The sequence below is a fragment of the Dysidea avara genome, chromosome 7 (assembly GCF_963678975.1).
Source record: "Dysidea avara chromosome 7, odDysAvar1.4, whole genome shotgun sequence".
NCBI lineage: Eukaryota > Metazoa > Porifera > Demospongiae > Dictyoceratida > Dysideidae > Dysidea > Dysidea avara.
In genome coordinates this window covers 27900779-27925418 of record NC_089278.1, presented here as the reverse complement: position 1 = coordinate 27925418, position 24640 = coordinate 27900779, and the positions used below count along the sequence as shown (strand labels likewise).

At 36.8% G+C, this 24640-nt stretch overlaps 1 protein-coding gene across 2 annotated transcripts in view; it reads left to right on the top strand.

The window, feature by feature from the left end:
* Positions 1-24640, top strand: part of LOC136259667 (uncharacterized) — an 84821-nt gene that overhangs the window by 30838 nt on the left and 29343 nt on the right. For both annotated transcript variants that reach the window (XM_066053167.1, XM_066053166.1), the window contains exons 11-15: positions 1232-1333; positions 3540-3638; positions 5085-5186; positions 12305-12403; positions 20119-20220. In XM_066053167.1, coding sequence (XP_065909239.1) covers positions 1232-1333; positions 3540-3638; positions 5085-5186; positions 12305-12403; positions 20119-20220 — 504 coding nt within the window. The remainder of the gene's footprint in view (positions 1-1231; positions 1334-3539; positions 3639-5084; positions 5187-12304; positions 12404-20118; positions 20221-24640) is intronic.

Below are 24640 nucleotides of genomic sequence, written 5' to 3'. Positions count from 1 at the left end.
GGACATCTTTGTAACCAGCTACGTAGTTGTTGTTTGCTTAGGCTGGTTATACTGAACTTTAGAGTTTGCTATTTTCCATTTCTGTAATGTTGACATTCACACCACCACAACTATTATTTATTAACTGTCTGATTGTCTATGTGCATATATGTGGACAAGTAGTTAAAGGGTTAGTTACAATAAATACCCTACGTGGTCTAATTTATTGTACAGTGTTTTTGACCTAGTTGCTTGAAGAGGCAAAGCAAGTGCCATGGTGTATTTGAAACTTATTGTGTAGAAGTTTCCTGTTCATTTCACTCACACCAGCTATACTCTTGTACTGTGTTATGTGTGATGTCCAATCTGCTTTCTCAACACTAACCACCTACAACTGGAATAGTAGTGTTACAGCTATGCTTGAAGACCTTAAGTGGCCTGCCTTATCACATCGACATATGATTTCAAGACTAAAATTGTTCTATTAATGATCATTTGGCCTTGAAGATTTCTCCATATATGACCAGGCGTGCGAAAACCGGGCATGTGGGCACAAACTACACTCCATCACTCTAGAGGTCATATCTCAGTATTGGAATAGTATATTTCCATTCTGTAACTTGCATCATGATGTCAATTAAATGCTTACTAAGAGCTGAAAATTGCAGTGCCATAGCGTAATAGTACAAAATGTTATGAGTGATGAAACTTTGAAAAAGGTAGGAAAAAATCATGTGCCCACATGCCCTATTTTTGCAGGGCTGGTCACATATTTCCACCACCTTCTATCCTACACACCACCAACATCTGCTTCACTCCTTTATAGTAAGAGCCAATTCATACAAATTCAGCTTTTTCCTAGAACAATCAATTATTGGAATAACGTACATGTTGAAACAATCGAATCTCCCAGTGTTGAACAATTTTTAGTTAAATTACATGATTAAATGTTGTAACTATTGATTTTTGTAACATACTCTGGGCTGGTCCCCTGGACATATCAGTGATTCTGTCTGTCCAGTAATAATAAAATAAATAATCAACTGTGTGGTGACCACTTGTCCTGACGCTTGTCTGGTCTCAAACTACTAACCATCCATGGGCCCATGTGAACTATTGTTATATCACAAGAAGCATACACACACTGGAGTTGATGTAACTTGTAGTGTGTATAGGTAGTAGGTGATAGTAGTGTATGATGTAGATGGTATAGTTGGTATAATAGTGATGTTGATGTGTTTTATTACCACAGGAAGGGGATAGTGTATTAGCTGATGCTGCTAGAGCAGGTAGTACAGAAATAGTTCAGCTACTACTACTCAGCGATGGTGTAGATGTGAATACAGTAAACAAAGTAAGTATAAACTGTTTGTATAATAATAAAGTGTTTTGATGTACCACTAACACACTTTAGTGTAATATACACAAGTGATGGTTGTAGTTACAATTAATATCACTTATTGGACATCTCATGTTTAAAGTTATTATCATTTTTGTTGATCAGGTGATTATCCATTTTTGGGTGATGGTTGATGTGTATGTAAATACTTCAATTTTTTATGTGTCTAAATTAATTGCTTCTAAACAGTAAAAAATTTGTCAAGACAACAATTTCTTTCAAAGGCAGTTTGGTCTCACAAGTATTTGACTTGCTATTTTATGTACAGTATTTGACTTGATATCTCCAGGACTTGTCCATTTACATTAACAATCGTACGTAACAGCAACATTACCTTCTCCCACCCATCATTGAAGCATTTAGGTATCTCTATAAAAGCAATCCACTGGTATAACTTGTATTGGCTGGGGTGATTGATCACTTAGTGCGGCAAGGCTATCAGCCTTCACCGGCTTGGGTGATTAGTCGTACTGGCGTGAGCCCCGTAGGCTATTAGCCTACACTAGAGCACATGGGCAACTGTGCTTTATTGCCCACATAGAGTGCTTTATTGAACGAATAAAGCACTCTTTGCGGTGCAATAAAGTACTCTTTGTGGTTGATGAAGCTTTTGGCAGGCTGAGAGTGTACTTTATGAAATTTAAAGTACACTTTTTACTTTGATCTCGCCCACGCAAAATTCTATAAGTGTCCTTACAGTTCTAGTTGAGTTTTATTTTAGTTTGAAGTATTCCATTAAATCAGAAATTGTTTCATACATTTTTGGGTTAATATTCTGTCAAAAATAAGTACAGCTAATTTCTTAATCACCATATTTGGTGTTATGTGTATACGTATGGTACATTTCATGATGAGCCAGGGTGGTTCTTAAAAGATTGTTTACTGGTTTCTAACTCCCTAGCACATGTAAATGTAGTATAGCAGCTGCTTTAGGTCATAACATTGTGACGGAGGATGGAGACCAGTATTGAAACTAGGTCAGGTTACTCAGGTTATCCAAGTCAACCAGGTCACATTGTCTAACCTGCTTTACAGGTCTGACCCAAATTGGATCACATGCGAACTAAATTAATTGGTTGGACAGTATGGATGTGTAAACACATCATAGTCAAGTCTTGATGGATCGTGAGCCACAACCACTTATCGGATGTGACTGTCTGCAGCCATATGTGCAGCCACGCCCCATTTATTGGTGATATTAAGGTTTATAGGTATGCACGAAATTATTCTCATGGCTTCCTGCAAGCTTATGTGGAGCCATACCCACTAATCGATTGTCTTATGAGATACAGTCTAGGCTAGCTTCTTTTGTGTGCCATGCCCTTTATATATGGGTAATGTTTGTGATTACGGTGTGTTAGGTATATGCAAAGCCACACCAACTTGCAGGAAACATATTTTGCTTTTCACAAATTTACATGGAACCATGCCACTGACTAACGTAGTTAATTATAGACACCATTGTGCTTAATGTGCTAGTTGAACACTCAAAATGTAGGTCTTGGTGCATGCCTCACTTTCAGGTTATATCCGGGTCATATTCGGGTCTGACCCAGATTGCTATCCGGGTCAGCAGTAGTGACTCGATTTCAATGCTGAGGAGACACTTTAAAGTGGGTGGGTTGTACTGTGAGGCATGGTAATCACTAAGCCTATCCAGTTACTATGTACTCTTAAATGAACACGTTTCACAGTTGGATGCTACGTACCGTTCTAGAATTTTACAGCAATGTTTAATGCCTTAACAACACATTAAATGCAATAAAAATCACTGAGACAGTAATTGAATTTATGTAGAGGTGCTTAATGCACTTGAAGGTGCAGGACAAGAATTGTTGAGTGACAAAAGGAATTCTCATGGCCACTAAACATTACATCTCTTCAGTAATAAAATGACTTTAGTTTCAAGGTACTTGATTTATTTGTTGACTGTTCTATTAGAAGTTCAATTTTAAAAATTTTCATGAAACCGGTGAAATCATGACTGATGATTACAGTAGTATACTGTAGTGTTGAGTGTTTGTTGTTTTTGTACTTGTGTACATGTACGTACGAGTGTGTCATTGTTTACTAGTGTGAAAGTGTATTTGATTGTACAAGTATTTTAATCTCTATACATTATAGTATCACTATACAGTTATGACATGTTATTCCTTTATAGAGTGGACGGAGTCCTCTTCAAAATGCAGCTGGTGCTGGACACGTGGGTGTGTTCAAACAATTATTAGAAAAAGAAGCAAACATCAACCATATTGACAATGTGAGTAATGTACTAATGTGTACTTAGATGTAAATTGTGTTTCACTGTGTGACATTCATTAAAAAGGTAACTGGTGTTAAAATGATAGTGACATATTGCCATGCAATTTTCAGTCCTCATTGAACATTTACTTGACTAAATAATACAAGTTACAGAGTGGAAATATTCTGTTGTAGTATTGAGATATGACCTGTTATGTGGTGGGATGTAGTTTGTGTCCACATGCCCCATTATCACAGGCCTGTTCACAATTGTTATACATGGGTGGGTATACAGGTGGAGATGACAGAATAAGTACATACGGTGTATGCATGGGCAACACCAAAACTAGGGTAGCTAAATCATGAAGAAAGCCAGTTGTGACACTATAAGTAAACTATATGGAATAGTTCTATGGAGTGTAGGACATCTTTGTAACCAGCTACAGTGTTTTTGACCTAGTTGCTTGAAGAGGCAAAGCAAGTGCCATGGTGTATATGAAACTTATTGTGTAGAAGTTTCCTGTTCATTCCACTCACACCAGCTATACTCTTGTACTGTGTTATGTGTGATGTCCAATCTGCTTTCTCAACACTAACCAGCTACAACTGGAATAGTAGTGTTACAGCTATGCTTGAAGACCTTAAGTGGCCTGCCTTATCACATCGACATATTATTTCAAGACTAAAATTGTTCTATTAATGATCCTTTGGCCTTGAAGATTTCTCCAAATATGACCGGGCCTGCGAAAACCGGGCATGTGGGCACAAACTACACTCCATCACTCTACAGGTCATATCTCAGTATTGGAATAGTATATTTCCATTCTGTAACTTACATCCTGATGTCAATTAAATGCTTACTAAGAGCTGAAAATTGCAGTGCCATAGCATAATAGTACAACATGTTATGAGTGATGAAACTTTGAAAAAAGTAGGTAAAAGTCATGTGCCCACATGCCCTATTTTTGCAGGCCCGGTCACATATTTCCACCACCTTATATCCTACACACCACCAACATCTGATTCACTCCTTTATAGTAAGAGCCAATTCATACAAAATTCAGCTTTTTCCCAGAACAATGAATTATTGGAATAACTTACATGTTGAAACAATCAAATCTCCCAGTGTTGAACAATTTTTAGTTAAATTACATGATTAAATGTTGTAACTATTGATTTTTGTAACATACTCCGGGCTGGTCCCCTGGACATATCAGTGATTCTGTCTGTCCAGTAATAATAAAATAAATAATCAACTGTGTGGTGACCACTTGTCCTGACGCTTGTCTGGTCTCAAACTACTAACCATCCATGGGCCCATGTGAACTATTGTTATATCACAAGAAGCATACACACACTGGAGTTGATGTAACTTGTAGTGTGTATAGGTAGTAGGTGATAGTAGTGTATGATGTAGATGGTATAGTTGGTATAATAGTGATGTTGATGTGTTTTATTACCACAGGAAGGGGATAGTGTATTAGCTGATGCTGCTAGAGGAGGTAGTACAGAAATAGTTCAGCTACTACTACTCAGTGATGGTGTAGATGTGAATACAGTAAACAAAGTAAGTATAAACTGTTTGTATAATAATAAAGTGTTTTGATGTACCACTAACACACTTTAGTGTAATATACACAAGTGATGGTTGTAGTTACAATTAATGTCTCTTATTGGACATCTCATGTTTAAAGTTAATATCATTGTTGTTGATCAGATGATTATCCATTAGTTGGTGTTGGTTGATGTGTATGTAAACACTTCAATTATTATGTGTGTAAATTAATTGCTTCTAAACAGTAGACAATTTGTCAAGACAACAATTTCTTTCAAAGATAATTTGATCTACAAGTATTTGATTTGCTATTAATATTTTATGTGCCGTTACAGTTCTAGTTGAGTATTATTTTAGTGTGAAGCATTCCATTAAATCAGAAATTGTTGCACACATTTTTTGGTTAATATTCTGCTAAAAATAGTGCGTTAATTTCTTAATCATCTTATTTGGTGTTATGTGTATACATATGTAAGACATACCACTTTGTGTGGGCAGTTCAAAGTTACTGCCAGTGTCATAATTTGTATATTGAACTGCTGCAGACCACAGGGAGTGTATTATAACTTATAATGCACTGTTTGCAGTTTTGTAGACCGCAACAAGTGCGTTATATGTTGTAATGCACTGACCACAGTACAATTTACAGATATTGCACTAGCTGCGGTTTTGTGCAGCAATGGTACAAGTGCCGGCAGCCGAGACCACTACGATACCTCACCTAATAGGTGGAAAGGTACCTCACAGATTACTCGAATTCTTTTATAACCTGACATGTAAAGTTGATTGTGGCCCATAACGTCACCAATACATATAATGTTTACCAAGCAGCCAATAACGATCAAAAAGTCAACACAGTGGCCACAACTCTAGTCTACATATATATAAACGTACTTATACACCTTACTAGTTTGGTGCCATCTGAGCCCAAGTTAAACTGTAGTCCACTTCGACAATGACTCAATAAAACTATTATATTCTAAATGATACTCACCTTTACGTTCAATTGTGGTAACCAGTTTTTGTCATGCCACCAGATTCGAGTTTAGCCAGTGTGAATAGTAAGAATTAGACTAGTATCATTTTGTAGCTTGGTTTTGTTTACTTAAACCGTCTATTAGCTGCTTTTTTTCGCTCAAGAAAATCACTATGGTGATTAGTCTGGTGCTTAGTCTATATGGCAACTGAGTGATCACGCAGGCATGCTGAGCACTACATGTTAAGAGTCAAACAGCGAATGCAGGTTAGTGATATAAACCATAGCGTGCTAGCTTTCAATATCTCAGGTAGCTGCAGTACTGTAGAGGGAACATCATCAGAGCCCACAATCGATGTTAGAAACCTGGCCTTTATAAGTGTTACAGCTGTCTTGTGAGACTCTCCCCACCTATTAGGTGAGTGGTACGTAATAGTTATACAGCGTGCACTCGTGCTGTGCCTGTATAAACGCACTTGCCTTCGAGTCTGACAGCCCTCAGGCTCGTGTGTTTATATCAGGCAGAGCACTCGTTTCCATTGTATAACTATATAATACATGATGAGCCAGGGTGGTTCTTAAAAGATTGCTTACTGGTTTCTAACTCCCTAGTACATAGTAGCAGCTGCTTTAGGTCACAACATAGTTTGGACATTGTGACTGAGGGTGGAGACCAGCGTTGAAGCCAGGTCAGGTTACTCGGGTTATCCGAGATAACCGGGTCACATTATGTCTGGGTCATCCGGTTCTATCCCGCTTTAAAAATTATTCCGGGTCTGACCTGGATTGGATCACATGTGAACCAAATTAATTAGTTGGACAGAATGGATGTGTATAAACACATCATGGTCAAGTCCTGATGGAACCCAGCTTCTTTCATGAGCCACGCTCATTTATTGGACGTGACTTTCTGCAGCCATACATGCTGCCACGCCCATTTATTGGTGATATTAAAGTCTATAGGTATGCACAAAATCATACTCGTGGCTGCCTGCAGACTTATGTGGAGCCATGCCCACTAATCAATTATCATACTAGATATGGTCTAGGCCAGCTTCTTTTGTGAGCCACGCCCTTTTTATATTGGTAATGTGTTGCAATGTTTGTGTTTACGGTGTGCTAGGTATGCACAAAGCCACACCCACTTACAAAAAATGTTTTCTGCAAACGTAAGTAGAACCATGCCCAGTGACTAACATTGTTAATTATAGACACCATTTTACTTAACGTGCTAGTTGAGCACTCAAAATGTAGTTCTTGGTGCATGCCTCACTTAATTAATAATACAGGTCATATCTGGCTCTGACACAGATCGAGGTTAGTGGGTCATCTGGGTCAGCAGTAGTGACCCAATTTTAATCCCGATGGAGACACTTTAAAGTGGATGGGTTGTACTGTGAGGCATGGTAACCACTAACCTTTCTAGAATTTACAATGATCTTTCAGGTGACGGTAACCCAATAACCCATGCACATAATTAAAATACTGGACCATGTTTTTCACAGGGAAGGAAATCGTTGCTTGCTATATTGCAGCCTTGTAAGATACGTTTATAGTGAGTGAAGTTATCAAAGAAAATGTAGGCATCAGGTCCCATCCTATCCGGAGATACTGCGGTACCATTCTAGGAAAATAACTCACCAATCACGTTCTTTGAATTTTCCTAATACCTAGTTTCATCATTATTGCTTGATTTGTTTTCAACTTTCTCTCATTAGAACAGCAGTCTTTGCACTTTGCTGAATCATATTTCCGATCCACAGTAGTGCTGCCACAATATAGAAAAACTTTATATCATATATCACCAAGGTTTATATCACGATATGAATGTATATCATGATATCTGTAACATTTGCAAGACAAACATATACATACTCTTCATTGTAAGTTTAAATTTAAGTTGGATGTATACCACAAGCAAAAGCTACTCTTGTTTATCAGGTTTTAAATGCATTTTGCTACTGCTTTACAGTTGAGACCTGTGGCTGGCACTACACAGAAACCTTAAAACCTCCCAGTTTACTTTGGGGTTGGCTTGTTTACCACACTACACCATCAACACATAACTTAATTAAATGCCAAATACCATATGTCTGGCCTCCCCCACATCATTATACTAAGCGGTGCAACTATTGTGCAACCATCGATATAACTGATTAGCTATATCATATCATATCACCACCTTGTTATATCGATACTATCAATATATCGTGGCAACACTAATCCATAACTACGCTTCGAAAAATTATCGATTCATAGGGCTATGGAGATATTTTTAACCTGCCATCAATCAAAAATTTAATTGCCTAGCATTCTGTTATGGAGAGTTGTTTGCTCTGATAGGGCCTATCATGCACAATGAAGTTGGTAGCAATAGGTGCCTGATAATTGACGAAGGTGAATCATGGTCATGGTGAATCGTCACAGGCACAAGACACGCATGGATTTGTGGCTTTCCACATATACTTCTACTTGGTTATAAACACTTTATATCACAAAATTGGTGCAGCAATCCTTTCAGAAGGCTAATTAAGGTACTTTTCTTTAGCCACTAATTTATTCATACGAAGTCACTAACCTGTTTGTGGTTACTTATTGGCTTCTTAAGATTAACATGGGCTAATCGGGTAGTCGCCACTTTATTCAATTGTAGTAAAAATCACTGAAACAGTAATTGAATTTATAGGTGCTTAATGCACTTGAAAGTGCAGGGTAAACACTGTTGGGTGATTTCATGACAAAGAAAATTCTCATGGCCACTGAACATTACGTCTCTTCAATAATAAAGTGACTTTAGTTTCAAGGTACTTGATATATTTGTTGACTGTTCTATTAGAACTTCAATTTTAAAAGTTTTCATAAAACCGGGGAAACCGTGACTGATGATTACAGCAGTATACTGTAGTGTTGAGTGTTTGTTGTTTTTGTACTTGTGTACATGGAGAACTACATTAGTGCAAATTTGTGTCACGTTCTTAGGATTTACGATAAATGTGACCTGCTGAGCAAAAACTGGTCATTGATGCAGATTCATCAAATTCCATTTATTGCTTTTCTATTATCTATAGTAACTAAGGAGCGGGCAGCCAAAGTTCCAGCCTTTTGTCTTGTAGTTATATCGCTAGACAGTTGGATTAGATTTGTACTATAAATTACAGGTGTTTATTTTAATTAATCACAACTCACGGCTTAAAGATGGGGTTTGCTCAGTCTGTTCACTATCAACTGGCAAGGTACGTATAGTATTTCCCCAGGCCATTCCAACAATGAAGTAACAATGATAAACTTTACTTCTACCACATTGTAAAGAAACGCCCATAACTTGTGCACTTTATGCTGTCCATAAAGATTTTCTAATTCCCCATGAAAAGACACATTTGATGATGTATAGATTTTATTGATTCGAGCTTTGTTTCAGTGAATACTGATGCAATTGAAATGTACATGATTTTTTTAATGTAGTACATGTTTTACCCGATCTATTTCAAGACGTTTTTATTGCAATGCAAAAACAGCAGGTTTTTGCTCAGTGGGTTACAAATTATAAATGTAGTAAAAACCCACTGTACGATATATATAACTACAGTACATGCTAGAAGCATTCTCTGTGTACTGGAATGATTTTGGGAATACTTTATGGCAAAATGATCAATTATGCTAAATTCTCACACATTTAAAATGCTGCTAATATAAAGCCAGCTCAAGATACACTAATGGAGTAATCAGTTGCCCTAATAAAACAGTGACCATTAGTTATGTGACTACTCTATTATTAGCTACACTATAAGGAATGAAGTTTTGCTGATAGGTGGAGAGATAACAATTGCCAGAATGAAATAGTCATATGTTTTTAAAAGTTCAGTATATTATGTACTGTTAACCTGGATATTTTTACGGTATAGTTCATGGTATGCACTTCATCGGGATTTTTGGAAATTTAAATTTCACGAATGTCTCTTAGCCCAAGATTTTTACATTTTATATTTCACGTAAATATCATGGTCTCTGTTACTTGATTTGAAGATTTCCATTCTCGACCACACAGCTATGAAGAGTCTATAATAATAATCATTGAGTTTTCCTTCAAGCTAGGGTTCCACTGATGCAGAAAACTACTGATCCGATACTGATGCCTAGAAGTAAATTTTTATCGATACTAATACCAATACGATTTACACACCTCTCAAGTTACTTGTATGTGACTGCTCTATTAGAATATTTTATGTACAGTGACTGTTCTGTTAGAGTATTTCGGTCTTTTCGTACAATCATAGTAAGCAGCAATTGCTCAAGGTTTAACAATGCAATTACTGCACCCTTTATGCTAGAATAATGCTCAACAGTATATACCAAGTTTTCCTAACATAGCATTAACTGGTACAGGTATGGAATTAGTCGTTTTTTAATGTTATCAGACCTGTAACCTTCTCTATTGTGTACAATAGGCCTGTGTTACATTTTATACAGGCCTGTATTATAAACTTGTAACAACATTCAAATCCTGTAGCAGGCCTGTAAAGATTCATTCATTTTGAGGTGTGGATATTTAGTCCTGTGCTAACTAATACAGGTCTGTAAACGCTGCTGCATTTTGAATCCTACAATAAAAAGTTTACTTGTTAGTAAGATTATAAATACAAAATGAAACCTTTAACATAATAGGAAGATGGAGTGGCAAGTTAGTCAGTATGGCTTATGTATAACTGCTCTCTATACTACAGGGAACTTGGAAATATACTAAGTAAGCTAGTTAGTAACTAAACAATACAGTAACCAGTAGCAACAGTGATCATAGCAACGAATTACATGTATGGTCCAGGCCAGTTGTACAAAATTGTTTTGCAGGATACACTGGTCCATGACTGTGACAGGCCTGTAAATTAGAATTACAAACATGCAATAGTGCTACTACCATCCTGCAGCAATCCTGTCAGGCAGTCCTACCCCAGGAATGGTACAACAGCATAATCTACAATACAGTATTGTGAAGGCCAGCGACACTGTAACATTGACAGGCTTGCAGAAGGCTGGTAATAGGCTATAATTTTTTTATAGGGATATTTACGATGATCGTTATGATGATGATGAGTGGTATGAGTGGCTATTAATCAGTATCGGAATTAATAACCAATACCGATTGAAACCAAAATGCCCAATATCTGTTCCAATTCAATACTGATCCGATTATATGTGGAACCATACTACAGCATCGTATACTGATTGCTAAAGCATGTCTGAACCAAGTATCACAGTAGTGGCAATCCCTGTGTGAGACACAGTCTAGTAAGTGACTGATACTAAAGCCAAACATCTTTGTACTAGTAGACTAGCATCCACTATCATCGATACTAAAACAATTGTGGTGATTTCTTCACTGCACACGTTGACAAAAATAATTTTCACGCGATAAAATTTCTTGGACTAACTGCGAAAACTGTAAAAATTACATAATGCAGGTATAATTAGTGTATGTTGTGTCCCTGTTTAATGGTATACATTGTAGACAATAAAGACTTTATATTTTGTGGTGGATTAAAGTGTAATTTTATATTCAATACCGACTTCTTTAAATGCAAAATGGCCTCATTATAATAGTTCAACATACAGGTGTATGCAAACATCACTAGTAGATGTGATTGTTTGAAGTGTTCGATTTGTTGTAGACCACCACATGTTGTGGTTGTGTACAGTAAATTTTATTACTTGATAGTGCAAGTGACTACCACTAGAAATTATAAATTTATTCACTTTGTACTGGTACAATGGAGTGGTGGGTGGGTGGGGCTAGTATGTGATCTAATTATAAAGAGAGGAGCACAACGATGGAAATTAGCTGGATTAATGATTATGGTATTAGTATAGTAGAGTTTCATGTACATAGATAACATATGTAACCTCAATCCTGCCTACTTAGGTATGTAGGCCCTAAATATTTAGACTCTATTGTTTACTAACTACTACTAAACTATGTATGTATATCAACAAAGTACATTGTTTGTTGTTTTTAGTTGTATACAAGTATGTCTAATTGTGTGCTAATTTGGAAATGTGTTTGACAGTAAACAAACATTGTGAAATGTGATGCTCTACATATCAATTATATGTAGTTTGGCTATACAGTGATGATATGTTAGTAATGTGTTATTCTTCATAGAATGGATGGAGTCCACTTCATCATGCTTCAATATATGGACACATTGATGTTGTCCAACAGCTAGCAGACAGAGGAGCAAATGTTAACCTTACTGACAAAGTTAGTATTGTACTTACAGTACATACAGGTTGTGTTTTCTCTACATGTGTAACATTGAAGCACAAATACGTACAAAGAACTGTCTTCTTGGCATATTACATATGTGACCGTCTCAGCAAAAACCCGACTTGTTCGCACAACTATGCGTATTGAGAAAAACGAAATTTAAAAATATTTCATAAAATTACGCATGCTACAAAAAAACCTATGCAAGTTTTTATTGGGCCAGTACTCGAAGAAGGAAGAGTCAAGTCAATTATAATAATATATCATCTTATTCGCCTGTCCATGAGGAGTTCAAAAATCTTTGTTTCGTTTCTCTAGCTCCGTGTCACTTGCATTTGTTTACGATGCGGTAAACGTATACAAGATTGTCATCGTTTCTTCTACCAAACTGCCTTCATATCCATATGTACAAGTATCTACAGGGATAATACTCTACCTTGGCTGATGTGCTGATCCATGGTGAATGTTTTAAGCCAAATTGCAACGTTGTAGGCCAATCCAAACGGAAGTTATGGCTGCGAATGTTAGCGCCTGCAGTTTATTTTCAGTACAAATCGATTACCTTGCTCTTCCTACTGTCTATCGATATAATTCCAAAATTACACACTAAAGAAGGCTGAAACTGTGGGGGTCCGTTCCTTGGACACTGCTGATGTTGCTGAGTGAATTTTAAAAAAAAATTTTAGTTGTGCGAACAAGTCAGGTTTTTGCTGAGACGGTCACATATGCTGTTGTATTACATATGCTTTCTCCATTACATTTTTCTTACACAAATTCTTTAGCTAGTACCAGTGGCTACACTTCAGTATGGAGCAATTTGTTGTGGGTCACGCCCATCATTTAGGTCAAAGTTCATCATTCATGTATGTTATGTGAGACCAGTGATGAGAGTTTTTGTCCTTACAACACCATAGAGCACACAGAAAAGGGCCCGTTAATGTTTTCATAGAAGGGCCACATGTTTTCAGGTAAACATGGCTAGCCCTCACTGGTGTTAAATAAAGTCCATAAGCTTTCATTCACAGAACAGGTGTCTTTTAATCTTAAACATTTTATCACTTCTACAAACATGCAGACACACAGATGTCCTTTTGAAGACCAGATGTGCAGTGTGCACCTGGTTCAGTAATGTTTTATGAAAAAATATATACCAAACACATGTATGTACATATACTCTGTAAAGTATTGAATTTTACAGTTTAACACTAGTTGTGTTGTTGCACACATCCAAAATTATTATACATAGTGTTGAATTTTAAAACTCCATTGCAGGTGGTACTGTCATACAAACTTTAAACATACAAATAGCAGTTATGTCAGCTGTTGCTTTCTGAGTCGAAACCTGCCCTTCACAACTAGCTGTAATGAGTGAGCAAATTCAACCTGAGTGTGCTAGGGAAACTGTTAAGTATGCATGTTCCTGTGGGATATTCCAGTTCTACGTTAGAAATTCTTCCAGCTACTGTATATATTCACCAGTGTGAGCCGTTTCCAGTACTTGTACATGCAGTACAACAGAAACTTTAGTAAAAGCCTTGTCAGCAATGATGTATCATTTTGACTGCAGCTCCAGGTATTAGTAGTTAAGTTAACCACTGATGGTTTCTGACCTTATCTTCATCCCACCAGAGATCTTTGGGATAACAAATATTTCGTGCTGGAACAATTGTACCTTGGTTTTAATGCTTTCAGCACATGATTAAAGTTGGCATCTTCCACGCCTGATACTATATGGAAATCTGTGGCAATCTATGGCTATTATTTACTGTTTTGGTAATTCTTTGGGCTCTTGCAACATTAATGTCTCATATATTTGTTTGGTCCTTAGTTGCTTCATATGAATGTTGCTACAATGTACTCTTGGAAGTTTTTAAACCATGCGGTTTACTGAAATTATTTTCCGAAAAGTGAATGTGTTTGTGTGTATGTATGTATATATGTTTGTTTGTATATTTGTTTGTCTTTCCACACCCAAGTGAGCAAAACTTTGTTCGCTAAAAACAGCCTGTATGTGAGAAATAAAACCCATATAGAATAGGAAGCTATGGTTTAAGGGCAGCTAATACTTGCTGGTTTGAAATACAGGTGAAGCAAGAATATAAGGACATGATGAAGGCCTTTCCCCAATTAGCTCTACGGACATCAAGTAGCCAAAAAACAACACAGCTGGCCTCCTAGGCTATTGAGTATGACAAATTCCTTCGAGGACATGCCCATACATATACGAATGAAAATGAAAAACAGCTTTGAGGCTTTTCCTGGAGAACTTATGTAAGAAAATGCTATAGACAAACTATTAAACAGTTAAGAAGATAGTTCTGTGCATTAGTAGTGCGTTAAAGTGGTTTGTTCGAGCTATGCCTGCTTAGCAGTGTTTAACAACGTAATTACAGAATTAGAAAATATTTTATGAATTACATAACACAAATTACTAAGTTACTGTGATGGTTCAATTTTTTATGTAGCAACAAGCCAAAATAAATATTAGTTTAATACACTATTAATAGGCACATGTCTATTATGCTGGCGTAATTTGGCCATTATAGGTAGGGAAAAGAATTGGGGAATATTCTGGAATAATTGGAGGAGTTCTAGGAATAATTAGTGTAAAATTATCAGTTTCTCTTGGTGCAAGTATAAAAATGGTTGAAAAGATTGAGATACTCTAATAGAACAGTCAGTTACTCTAAAAGAGCAGTCACTTTTGAGTCCATAATTCTAATATAGCAGTCAGTAGAAACTCTAACTAATTTGCTTGTTCTTGCTCAAATTCCAAGGGTAATTTTGGGGATAATAGGTGAATTCAGGAATAATTTTGGGAATAGTAGGTGAATAAAAAAAAGAACTGCCAGAAAGAATAGTAGGAAGAATTTGGAGCATAGCAGACTTAAGCCTAACTGTTAATTAATTACAGTTCTTCCGGGAATGTAAACTTTGGTTTAAGGCAGTTAATGTATGCCGGCTTGAAATATGGGTGAAGCGAGTTTATAAGAATGCCTTGAAGGCCTTTCCCAATAGGCTCTACAGACATCACACAGCCAAAAAACAATGCAGCCAGCCTCCTAGACTACTGGGTAAAACCATTTCTTTTGAGTTGAAATGGGGGCATGCCCATACATACGTGAACAAAACAAATAACTTACATACGCGAATAATTCACAGTTTGTTCAAGGTACGCTTCCTTAGCAGTGCTTAGCAACAGAATTACAAAATATTTCAAAATACAGATTAGGTACTATGATTCAATTGTGTGTGTAGCAACAAAGTAAAACCCAATAAAAATATTAGTTTAGTATGCTATTAATTAATTCCAGTTAGGTTTGTTTGTTTGCTACATGGTGCCAGGTTTTTAGAAGTAGCACAACATCAACTTGTTTATATCTTCACTGTTTTCCACTAAAGTGATTAAAATGTGCTAATAAAGCAGTCACCTTTAAAAGAGCAGTCGATAATATTTTACCAGGGACTGCATTGTAAGCCTGTGAATTGATACATGGGCTATATAGCTGGCATAGATTAGGTATATGGACTGTAAGTCATCAACACTGAAAAAGTAACTACTCCCTTGAGACAATTATTTTAAAAGATTCAAGTATTATTAATTAACCCATTGACGGCCTATTCTCAAAGACTTATAGTAACCATATACTCGCTACAGACTAAGAAGGTTGATTATCTTACTATTATTCACATAACAGTAACAGCAGTGTTTGGGGTAATGCGTTGTTTATGCAATACATTATGTAACTAAGGGTGGCAAAAAATTGTAAATTTAAACAAGTAGAATAGGGATCGAAGTTAAGATTCTGAAAAAAAAAAACATGTAACAGCAGTAACAGCAGTGTAAGTAACTACCCCAACACTGAATAACTTTAACTATTACTGTTACTGTTGCATTACATTTTAGCAACTATATTACTGTTATTGCTATTTAGTGTTGCACCGATAATCGGTTGAATTATTGGTAACAGCTGATATTAGGTAGTTTTACAAGTATCAGTATCGGTTGCAAAGCGGAAATAGTTTGCCAATTAACCGAAACCCACAATGAATGATTAATGATAGCAAAGAACAGGATTGTTAATTTATACTCCACCAATCAGCCATGGACGTTCCTCCTTGGCAGAGACATACATACAATAGTATACCACACAATACAATTGCAGCAACAAAACCAGGGGCGTAGCCAGCCAATATTTGATGGTTGGGCATAACATCAACTTAACTACACACACAAGAAACACACTCACTTTCATGTGAGACGTTAAAGAAAAATATGAAAAGTGTATGCACACAAGGCCTACAGCTACCTATGCTATAGTGTAAACAAATGCTACTCGCATGCATGCATGCAAACATTTACTAGCTATAATGTTATTCTATTAAACTTATAGGGCAGGCATCCACCGACGATTGTCGTAGCCGAGCATCACGTGACATCAAACTGCTGAACCTACAGGAACCAACAATGTAAACAGTTCCACACATGTTTACTTCAATCAACTGGCAGTATAGCTTACAGACCAACCACCACATCGACATGTAATGCTTTTTCAAGCAAATGCCACATGGCCCCTAATGAAAGCCAGTGGTACTAACTTATGAACTATAATGAGTCTTGTCACAAATATCAGCATGCCAAGAAAGTTTCGTCCCAGACTTATAGTAGCCAATTTACATGTTTCATGAATTTGATGTAAACCACAATTCGATTAATCAGTACAATTATTAATCAGTACAAATTGTGCACATGACACTTCATAATGACTTGACCTTTTCTCCATTTCCAGCTTCATTTGCATATGCCATTATTGTTATCTAGAAGAGTACATTTTCCCATTTTCTTTCATCAGCAGTAAGTTAGGCTATACGGTACTTTCCTTATCAAAAAAATACACCTGACAAGTCCACTGAAGCGAATTTTTTTGCTACAAGCACCATCCACACCGAATCCTACTGACGATTATCATTCACTGACTTAGAGATACAGTACCACAACTATAGTGTACCACACTTCGACTCCATTTTAAATTTCGAATTTAAACCTCGCCAAGGAACATGGCACATGCGTTTACACGAAGTGTAATTATAGGGACTTCCCAAGGGATTTTCCACGTAATGGATCACGTGATACACCATCTAACTCGATCCCTTCTTCGAAGTCATGGTTCAACAAATGAGGTACGCATCTACGCTTTACAGTATTAAAGTAGGGTTGTTTTGTGTGCTGCTGTGAATCCTCGGCCTCGCGTGAATCTTATCTTAAGCTACTTGTGATGGTTGGGCAAGAAACTGTGATAGTTGGGCAAATGCCCACCCATGCCCACCCTTGGCTACGCCCCTGAACAAAACTTACATTTAATACACATGCATAACACTACAATGTAAAACAAGGGGGATTATTAGTTAACTAAGTAGATGTCCATAAACAGTATGTAAAAAGTCACCAGGCCAAGTAAATAGTACAGATGGTGAACTGTTCCACTACATGGTTGCTTTACAGTGGGAAAAAATGATAACGAAAGATGAAAGTAAAGAATGCAATGAATGCAGCAGTAAGTGGTACAACATTTATTTGCTTTGACTGTTTTATAACTGTTAAGGCTTGTTTGTTTGTAAAAGTATGGCTGAAAGTCTATAGACCGTGTATGTGCTAAGGTGTGGCACTTTATTACATCATTAAAATATCACATGAATATAGTGCATCTGCCATTTCTTGAGGGAAAAAACGTACGTGCTCTGTGGTACAATTTTTTTTTTAATACTAATGCGAAGGAATCTTACTGAAAGATAGACTAGTGCTATTTAAAAAGTAAGTTAATAGGTGAAAGTACATAACATACTTGTTCTGTGTCGAGTTATTCCACTTTGAGAAGGTGTTTGCAATACAACGCTCCATAATTTTGCCCTCACTTACCCCCAATCTTTCCCATAATCTACCCACGAAATTTCCTGTAAAATGTCCTGAAATCTGAAGTGGTAGCAACTTTTTGCTGGACCACATCTTAGCATGCATATGGTCTGTCGACCACTCACGCAATTAGTCAATCACATTTCACAAAGGGTCTGGAATCCCACTAAAAACAGTGTTTGATAAACTGGCTTAGCTGTTTTATAACTAATTGGCTTCTTTTTCCATGAAAGGGGTTGGGGCAAAACTTTACCAAACATTGTAAAAGTCGGCCGCCCACATGATTAATTATATTGATTACATTATCATTACAATTTCAATTCACACACATAACCTTTAGGTGATTTTCTGCTCCTCCTCTCCTGTTCTTAAGATTTAAAGAATATCGGTTAATATCAGAGTATTGATTACAAGAATAGACAAATAATCTGTATCGGTACAACACTATTGTATGTGAATAATGCAAATCAGTACAACACTATTGTTATTTACATATCCTTTACCAACATGTGGCTGCACCTATACCCACAAGTGGCACTACCTTTGCTCACTACACTTGTGGTTGTACCTTTACCCACACATGGTTGTGCCTTTAACCACGGAGAAAAATGGGTGGCACCACACAGAAAATGCCACTTGTGTGTGAAATTATAAGTAGCCTGTACTGTACTGTAATTTGGCACACATGATTATTTAGGTTAAGTACGCACAGTACCATACAGCGGGTTACATGTATTATATGTGTGACATCCATTTAACTCACAAACGTTTCTGCTGGCAGACTGATTTTTGCAAAGATAAACCTTCTACTGTATGTTCTTAATACGTTTTCGTAACTTTTTGCCAGATCCGTAGATTTATAGAGAAATTGTTGTTGTCTCACAGATTTTGCCATCACAGAAATTAATGCTGGAGGCTATTTTAATGGTGGATTTAAACCTCACAGCAATAACCTGCTGTACAGTATACTTATACTAGACACCTGTTTGTTTCTTATAGTTGAAATTGCTTCTAAAAGCTAATGCTATGTAATTTGGAAGCAGAAGAGTCCACTTGATGCTTTGCCAGCAATGTGTCTAGCAACTGCTTGACCACCTGTAATAATATGATAGCTGCACCCTACTCCTACAAGGATTCCGTTTCGTTCACAAAAACAAATGTACTAATTGACTGAGAAATGGTATTCCAATCACTTGAATAATTAGGCAGGCATGAATAATGCTCTCCTAGCAGAAACTCCTTGTGGTCATTTATAAGTGCTTGTGCTTAACTATCTTAGTAAATTTGACCAAAAAATCCATTCAAAAATTATAAGTGCATGCACCTACTAACAAGACTCTTCTGTATTTGCTTTCTTCTTTTTAGACACTTATGTTAATGCTTAAATGTGCACAGAATCATTAAAGAGATTTTCCGCTGGGTGATCTAATGTCTATGTACATAGTCCCATTACAACTGAGTGGCAATTGTAATAAAGTAGTTATACTGACTGATTTATTACAATGTTCAATCGTTTAATATTCGTCCATATCTTTTTCACTGAGAATTACATACAGTAAATCATGTAGTTATCATAATGAGAAACCACTGCTAATACTTTCTGATTCGGAAAACTGTGTAATGATTCTACTATTATATAAACTAAAACATCCTAAATCCATTTGAACCCCTCCTGGCTATGTACCATGTGATGGAGACATATCACATACTTGATCTGAAATAACTTGTGGTATGTGTACATGTTATTTGTAATTGGAAGGAATAAACATTCACATGTGTCATTGTATCATATGTGTAGTTTGGTTGGACTCCCCTACAATCAGCAATGGTGCATGGTAGAAGTTCAGTTGTGTGGTATTTTGTGAAGAAGCACAACATGGATATCTCACAGTATGATCAGGTGAGAATGTATTCCAAACACATCACATGAACTATTGCATATGTACTATATCTTAACTAGCTCCCATATTATATTTATTGGGTTATCTTGTGTACAGTTTTATTTACTACAAAAATTGTTTGTATGACCCCTTCATCTTTAAAGCAACGTTACAGTCTACACCAATTACACCAACACAATTATACATAGGTGCAATAGGTAGGCAAACACATTGAGTGTAATGCCAACATAATAGGTGCATTTTGTGTATTTTGTATCAGGAGCTGCAAATTCTGCACAGTTTGCATATACCAAATTAATAAATGGGCACATAAAATAAAATATCACATTTTGCTATATGGTCTCTTGTTAAGGGAAAAGTGAAGATGGTCTAATAAAGCAGTCATCACATGTAGATACATAGCATAGAGGTACATTAGATACTACAGTGGTCAAGATACAATTATAGCAGTGGCATTATGAGGGTACTGATGAAACCCGGAATGGAACAGAATCAATAGGGGTATGTGCCAAGTTTAACAAATGGTTTTAACAGGTTGTGCACTGTTTCCAACCTCCACAAAATAACTAGAATTGTGCTAGAATTGTGCTAGAATTAGTTTGCTTCTGTTATAGACATGCTAGAAGTCATTTGCTCGATGGCTCTATACAGTTTGCTAACTGTCGTAAATCGCTGCCAATAATGGTAGAATTATAGTCCCTTCAGAAAACCAGCGACACTTGTACTAAAAAGGCTTGAATACTGCTACAACATGAAAATACTACTGTAGTTTACCTTTTGGAAAGGTAAGGAAGTACTTTTACATCAGGATTAAACTAAACTGAATGGATTTTATTTATGCACACCTTGCCACGTGGTGAGCATTTAATAGAACTTTCAAGCGAACGATTACTAGCATACCTATAAACAGAAACAAATTAATTCTAGCACAATTCTAGTTATTGTGTGACAGTTGGAAACTACACAATCTGTTTAAAATGATTTTAAACTTGGCGCGTGCCCTGATTGATTCCAGCCATTCCGTTCCGTTCCATTCCGGCTTTCATCATTATGGGCCAAACCTGAGCACACTTGAAGCATAATAATCTCCCATGGTTATTGCAGACCTTATTATCAAAATAATTGCAACTATCACAATATTGACACAATTCAAATTCAAGCACCCTATACGTATATCTGTATGGGTAAAGTTGTTTACTATCACAAGGAGGTTGGAAAAACCAGCTTGACTTATGAAGATGCCTAGTCTTGTCTTGGGGTCTGGTGACGTGCAATAGAAACACTTGACTGTGACTAAAGGTAAAGCCTTACAACATCTACATATATTACATTACATAATTATGCGGCATTAGCCAAATCTTTATTGATGATGGGGTGCTGCTTAGGACCCATAATGCTATACTAAAGAAGCATTGGTAGACTAGGAAGACAGTAATAAGGAACAAAATGCGTTCTTGTCATGTTAAAGTATAGGAATATGTAAATAACATCAGAGGTGTTGTCAATGATGATTGTTGATCGATGAATTTCTTTGTAATGTATGTCACTGAGAGTTTGTATTGTGGTTCAACAGACCCTTGTGGTCTGGGGGTGAGGCTAGGAGATGCCACTGATTGCTAACCAAAGAAAGCATATAAATCAAATGAATCATAAATGACTATTATAGCTAGTAATCAATTTATATAGGCTTGCACCACAATAGTTACTCCATATACAAACCGATTTTCAAGTTATTCCATTAAGTAGTTTACCCTGTAGGCGTGACAACATATTGCCTTTGGATTTTTGAGAAATCACACATAACTCCCTTGTTCTGTCTATGAAAAGCCAGACTGTTTATCCCACAAGTGTCAGTAGTGCTGATCCAGGTGGTATGCTACCACCTGGATCACTTGTAATATAAAAGGTACACAAAAGATTTTACTGTGATTTAATATCGTGCACTAATCAGATTGTATTAGTACTTTTTATAAGCCTTTTCCATAATGATGTCACATTGGTTTTCTATTTGGGGTACTCTTATATTTTCGAGTATTACGTCCTATGATGACAAGTTTTTCATGAACCATTTATTGTTAATAAAGGATGATATTGAAGCGAAATTACCAGGTATGGTTACAAGTTATATAAAGGATTGTTATTTCTACTCAATCTTCAAAACCAGCTGAAATTTTCAAAACCCACGTAAATGATTTTATTCTGCTGTGTTATACTCATACCTGTTAGTTTTAGCTTGATATCTTCTTCCTAGATCACACAAACAATCGGTCTTCATTTGTCACCCAATATCACCTGTACTTGAAAAGATTAGAGTCCCCTAAATAGAGGTCGCCATTTTTTCTTCTGACTTCATTATGGAAAAGGCTTATTGATATGCTTTGGTTCTAACTGCAGTTGAAAGTTCCAAATATTTTGTGTACCTGTTTGCTAACATTTTTTTGTAAAATAAAGTTTATTATGAATGGTTAACCCGTGCATACCACATCAAAAGGCATTGCATGCCCCAGCTATCAATTATTTTCTGAAAAGTGAAATATAAGTAATGCTTCATTATATAATGCTTCGTTGTCAGCTATGTTCAACCCATTATACAGCATTATGAATCAAGAACTGTTCAAAACAATACTTCTACAATCACTATAAAAATACAGACAATTTCCGTTATGAAGAAAAGCCATCATGCGCTACCACCACACAGGGCTGCCCAGAGAAATTAAGGGGTCCAGGGCAAAGAATTAAAGTGGGGCCCCAGAGGCAAGGAGGTTTCCATTCTGAATCACAACTTCACCCAAGCTGTAAGTTGAAGACCAAAAAAAAAAAAAAGGTCATAACCTGCTAACAAAGACTATAACTACCCCTCACCAACCATATCGCTTGCTACACTGCTCCTTTGAAGAATACTGTGACTGCTCTATTAGAGTATTTAGATCTGACTGCTCTATTAGAGTATATCGAACTTTTAAACAGGTATTCAAGGGGCCCTTCATGGGGCCTCCTGGGGGCCCCTTTCAGGCTGGGACCCAGGGAAAAATGCCCCAGTTGCCCCCCCTGTGGGCGGCCCTGCCACCACATCAAGACCTTTTGCTGTCAGCAAAAGTTGAATGGGACACAAAGTAGGACACTGGTAAGTCTATGAAGAGTGCATGTCCAGCTGAAGCGACATTGAGCAGTGAAAAATTCAAACCTGTAGCCTGAGTAGTTATTGAGTTATGCTTGTCTGAAGGCATCAGTCAGTCTTTCTGTCAGTCAATCAGTCAGTCAGTGACTACAGCTGTAGCGATAATCAGATCGGCCAAAATATCAGCCACCGATATGGCATTTTTAACGAATATTGGTATTGGTACAGACCAGTAAGAGGACCGATATCGCTACTGATATTTATATAGCAATAGTTTGTGCATACACGGATTATATATTGGCTGCTGTTTAGTGGCAGTGGCTTATTGATCCCTGTACAGCAAATGCTAAGCTATGTGAAGCATACAAATACACATGATTCTAGTGTTTGTTGCTGGAAAGTTTGTCAGTCTCAAATGAAGCAGTTATATAGTGACTTTGTAATATATAAGAACAGTCACAGGATAACCAAGGAAACCTACTGTGCCAGCCTTTGCATAAGCCAATAAAATGTGGACTAATGCAGAAATATTTGTTAAACGCTTCATGGGAGTATGCATAAAAATGTTTGTGGGTGCTTAATTGTCTGGATTGCACAATAGAAACTAGGGCTGAGCGATACTGCCATTTTAGTATCATGATCGATACTAAAGCCACTATTCACGATACTGAATAGTTCACGGTACTTACAAATATGTCAATCATAGCTGGTGCCACATAGCGTATTGCTCAGTATTCCTGCAGGAAGTCTTCAAAAGTAGCATCAAACTAGCCACTGTCAACCTTGTTTACAGTAACAGTTATTGTAACACATACTTTGAAGTTATGTTATGGTGTTCACACCTCTCTGCAGGGGTAACCAGGTTATGACTTATAAGGATTCTTGAGCCTAGTACAGCATAACAAATGGATTTTAATGACAGTAATGTACAGGCATGGTATCACGATAGTTATTAACAAAATATCGTGATATCGATACTTTCAAAATATCGCGATATATCGCTAAATCGGTAGTATCGCTCAGCCCTAATAGAAACCCAAGCCACTATCACCACAGGCATAGGGTGAGCAATGAATATATCCACATGTTGTAGAGCAGGTAAATGTACACTTTTATATAGATTATCTATGACTTTTGTTTGTAATGCAAATGTTGGATTGACTATCGGTTATCAGCTTTTTTGGTGGTATCCATATCGGATATTAGTACATGCCAAAAACCCATATCGGTACAGCTCTATCAGTGACTAGAAAATTCTGTTTAGTAATTTTGTAGTTTTTTTTAAATTCCATAGCAACCTT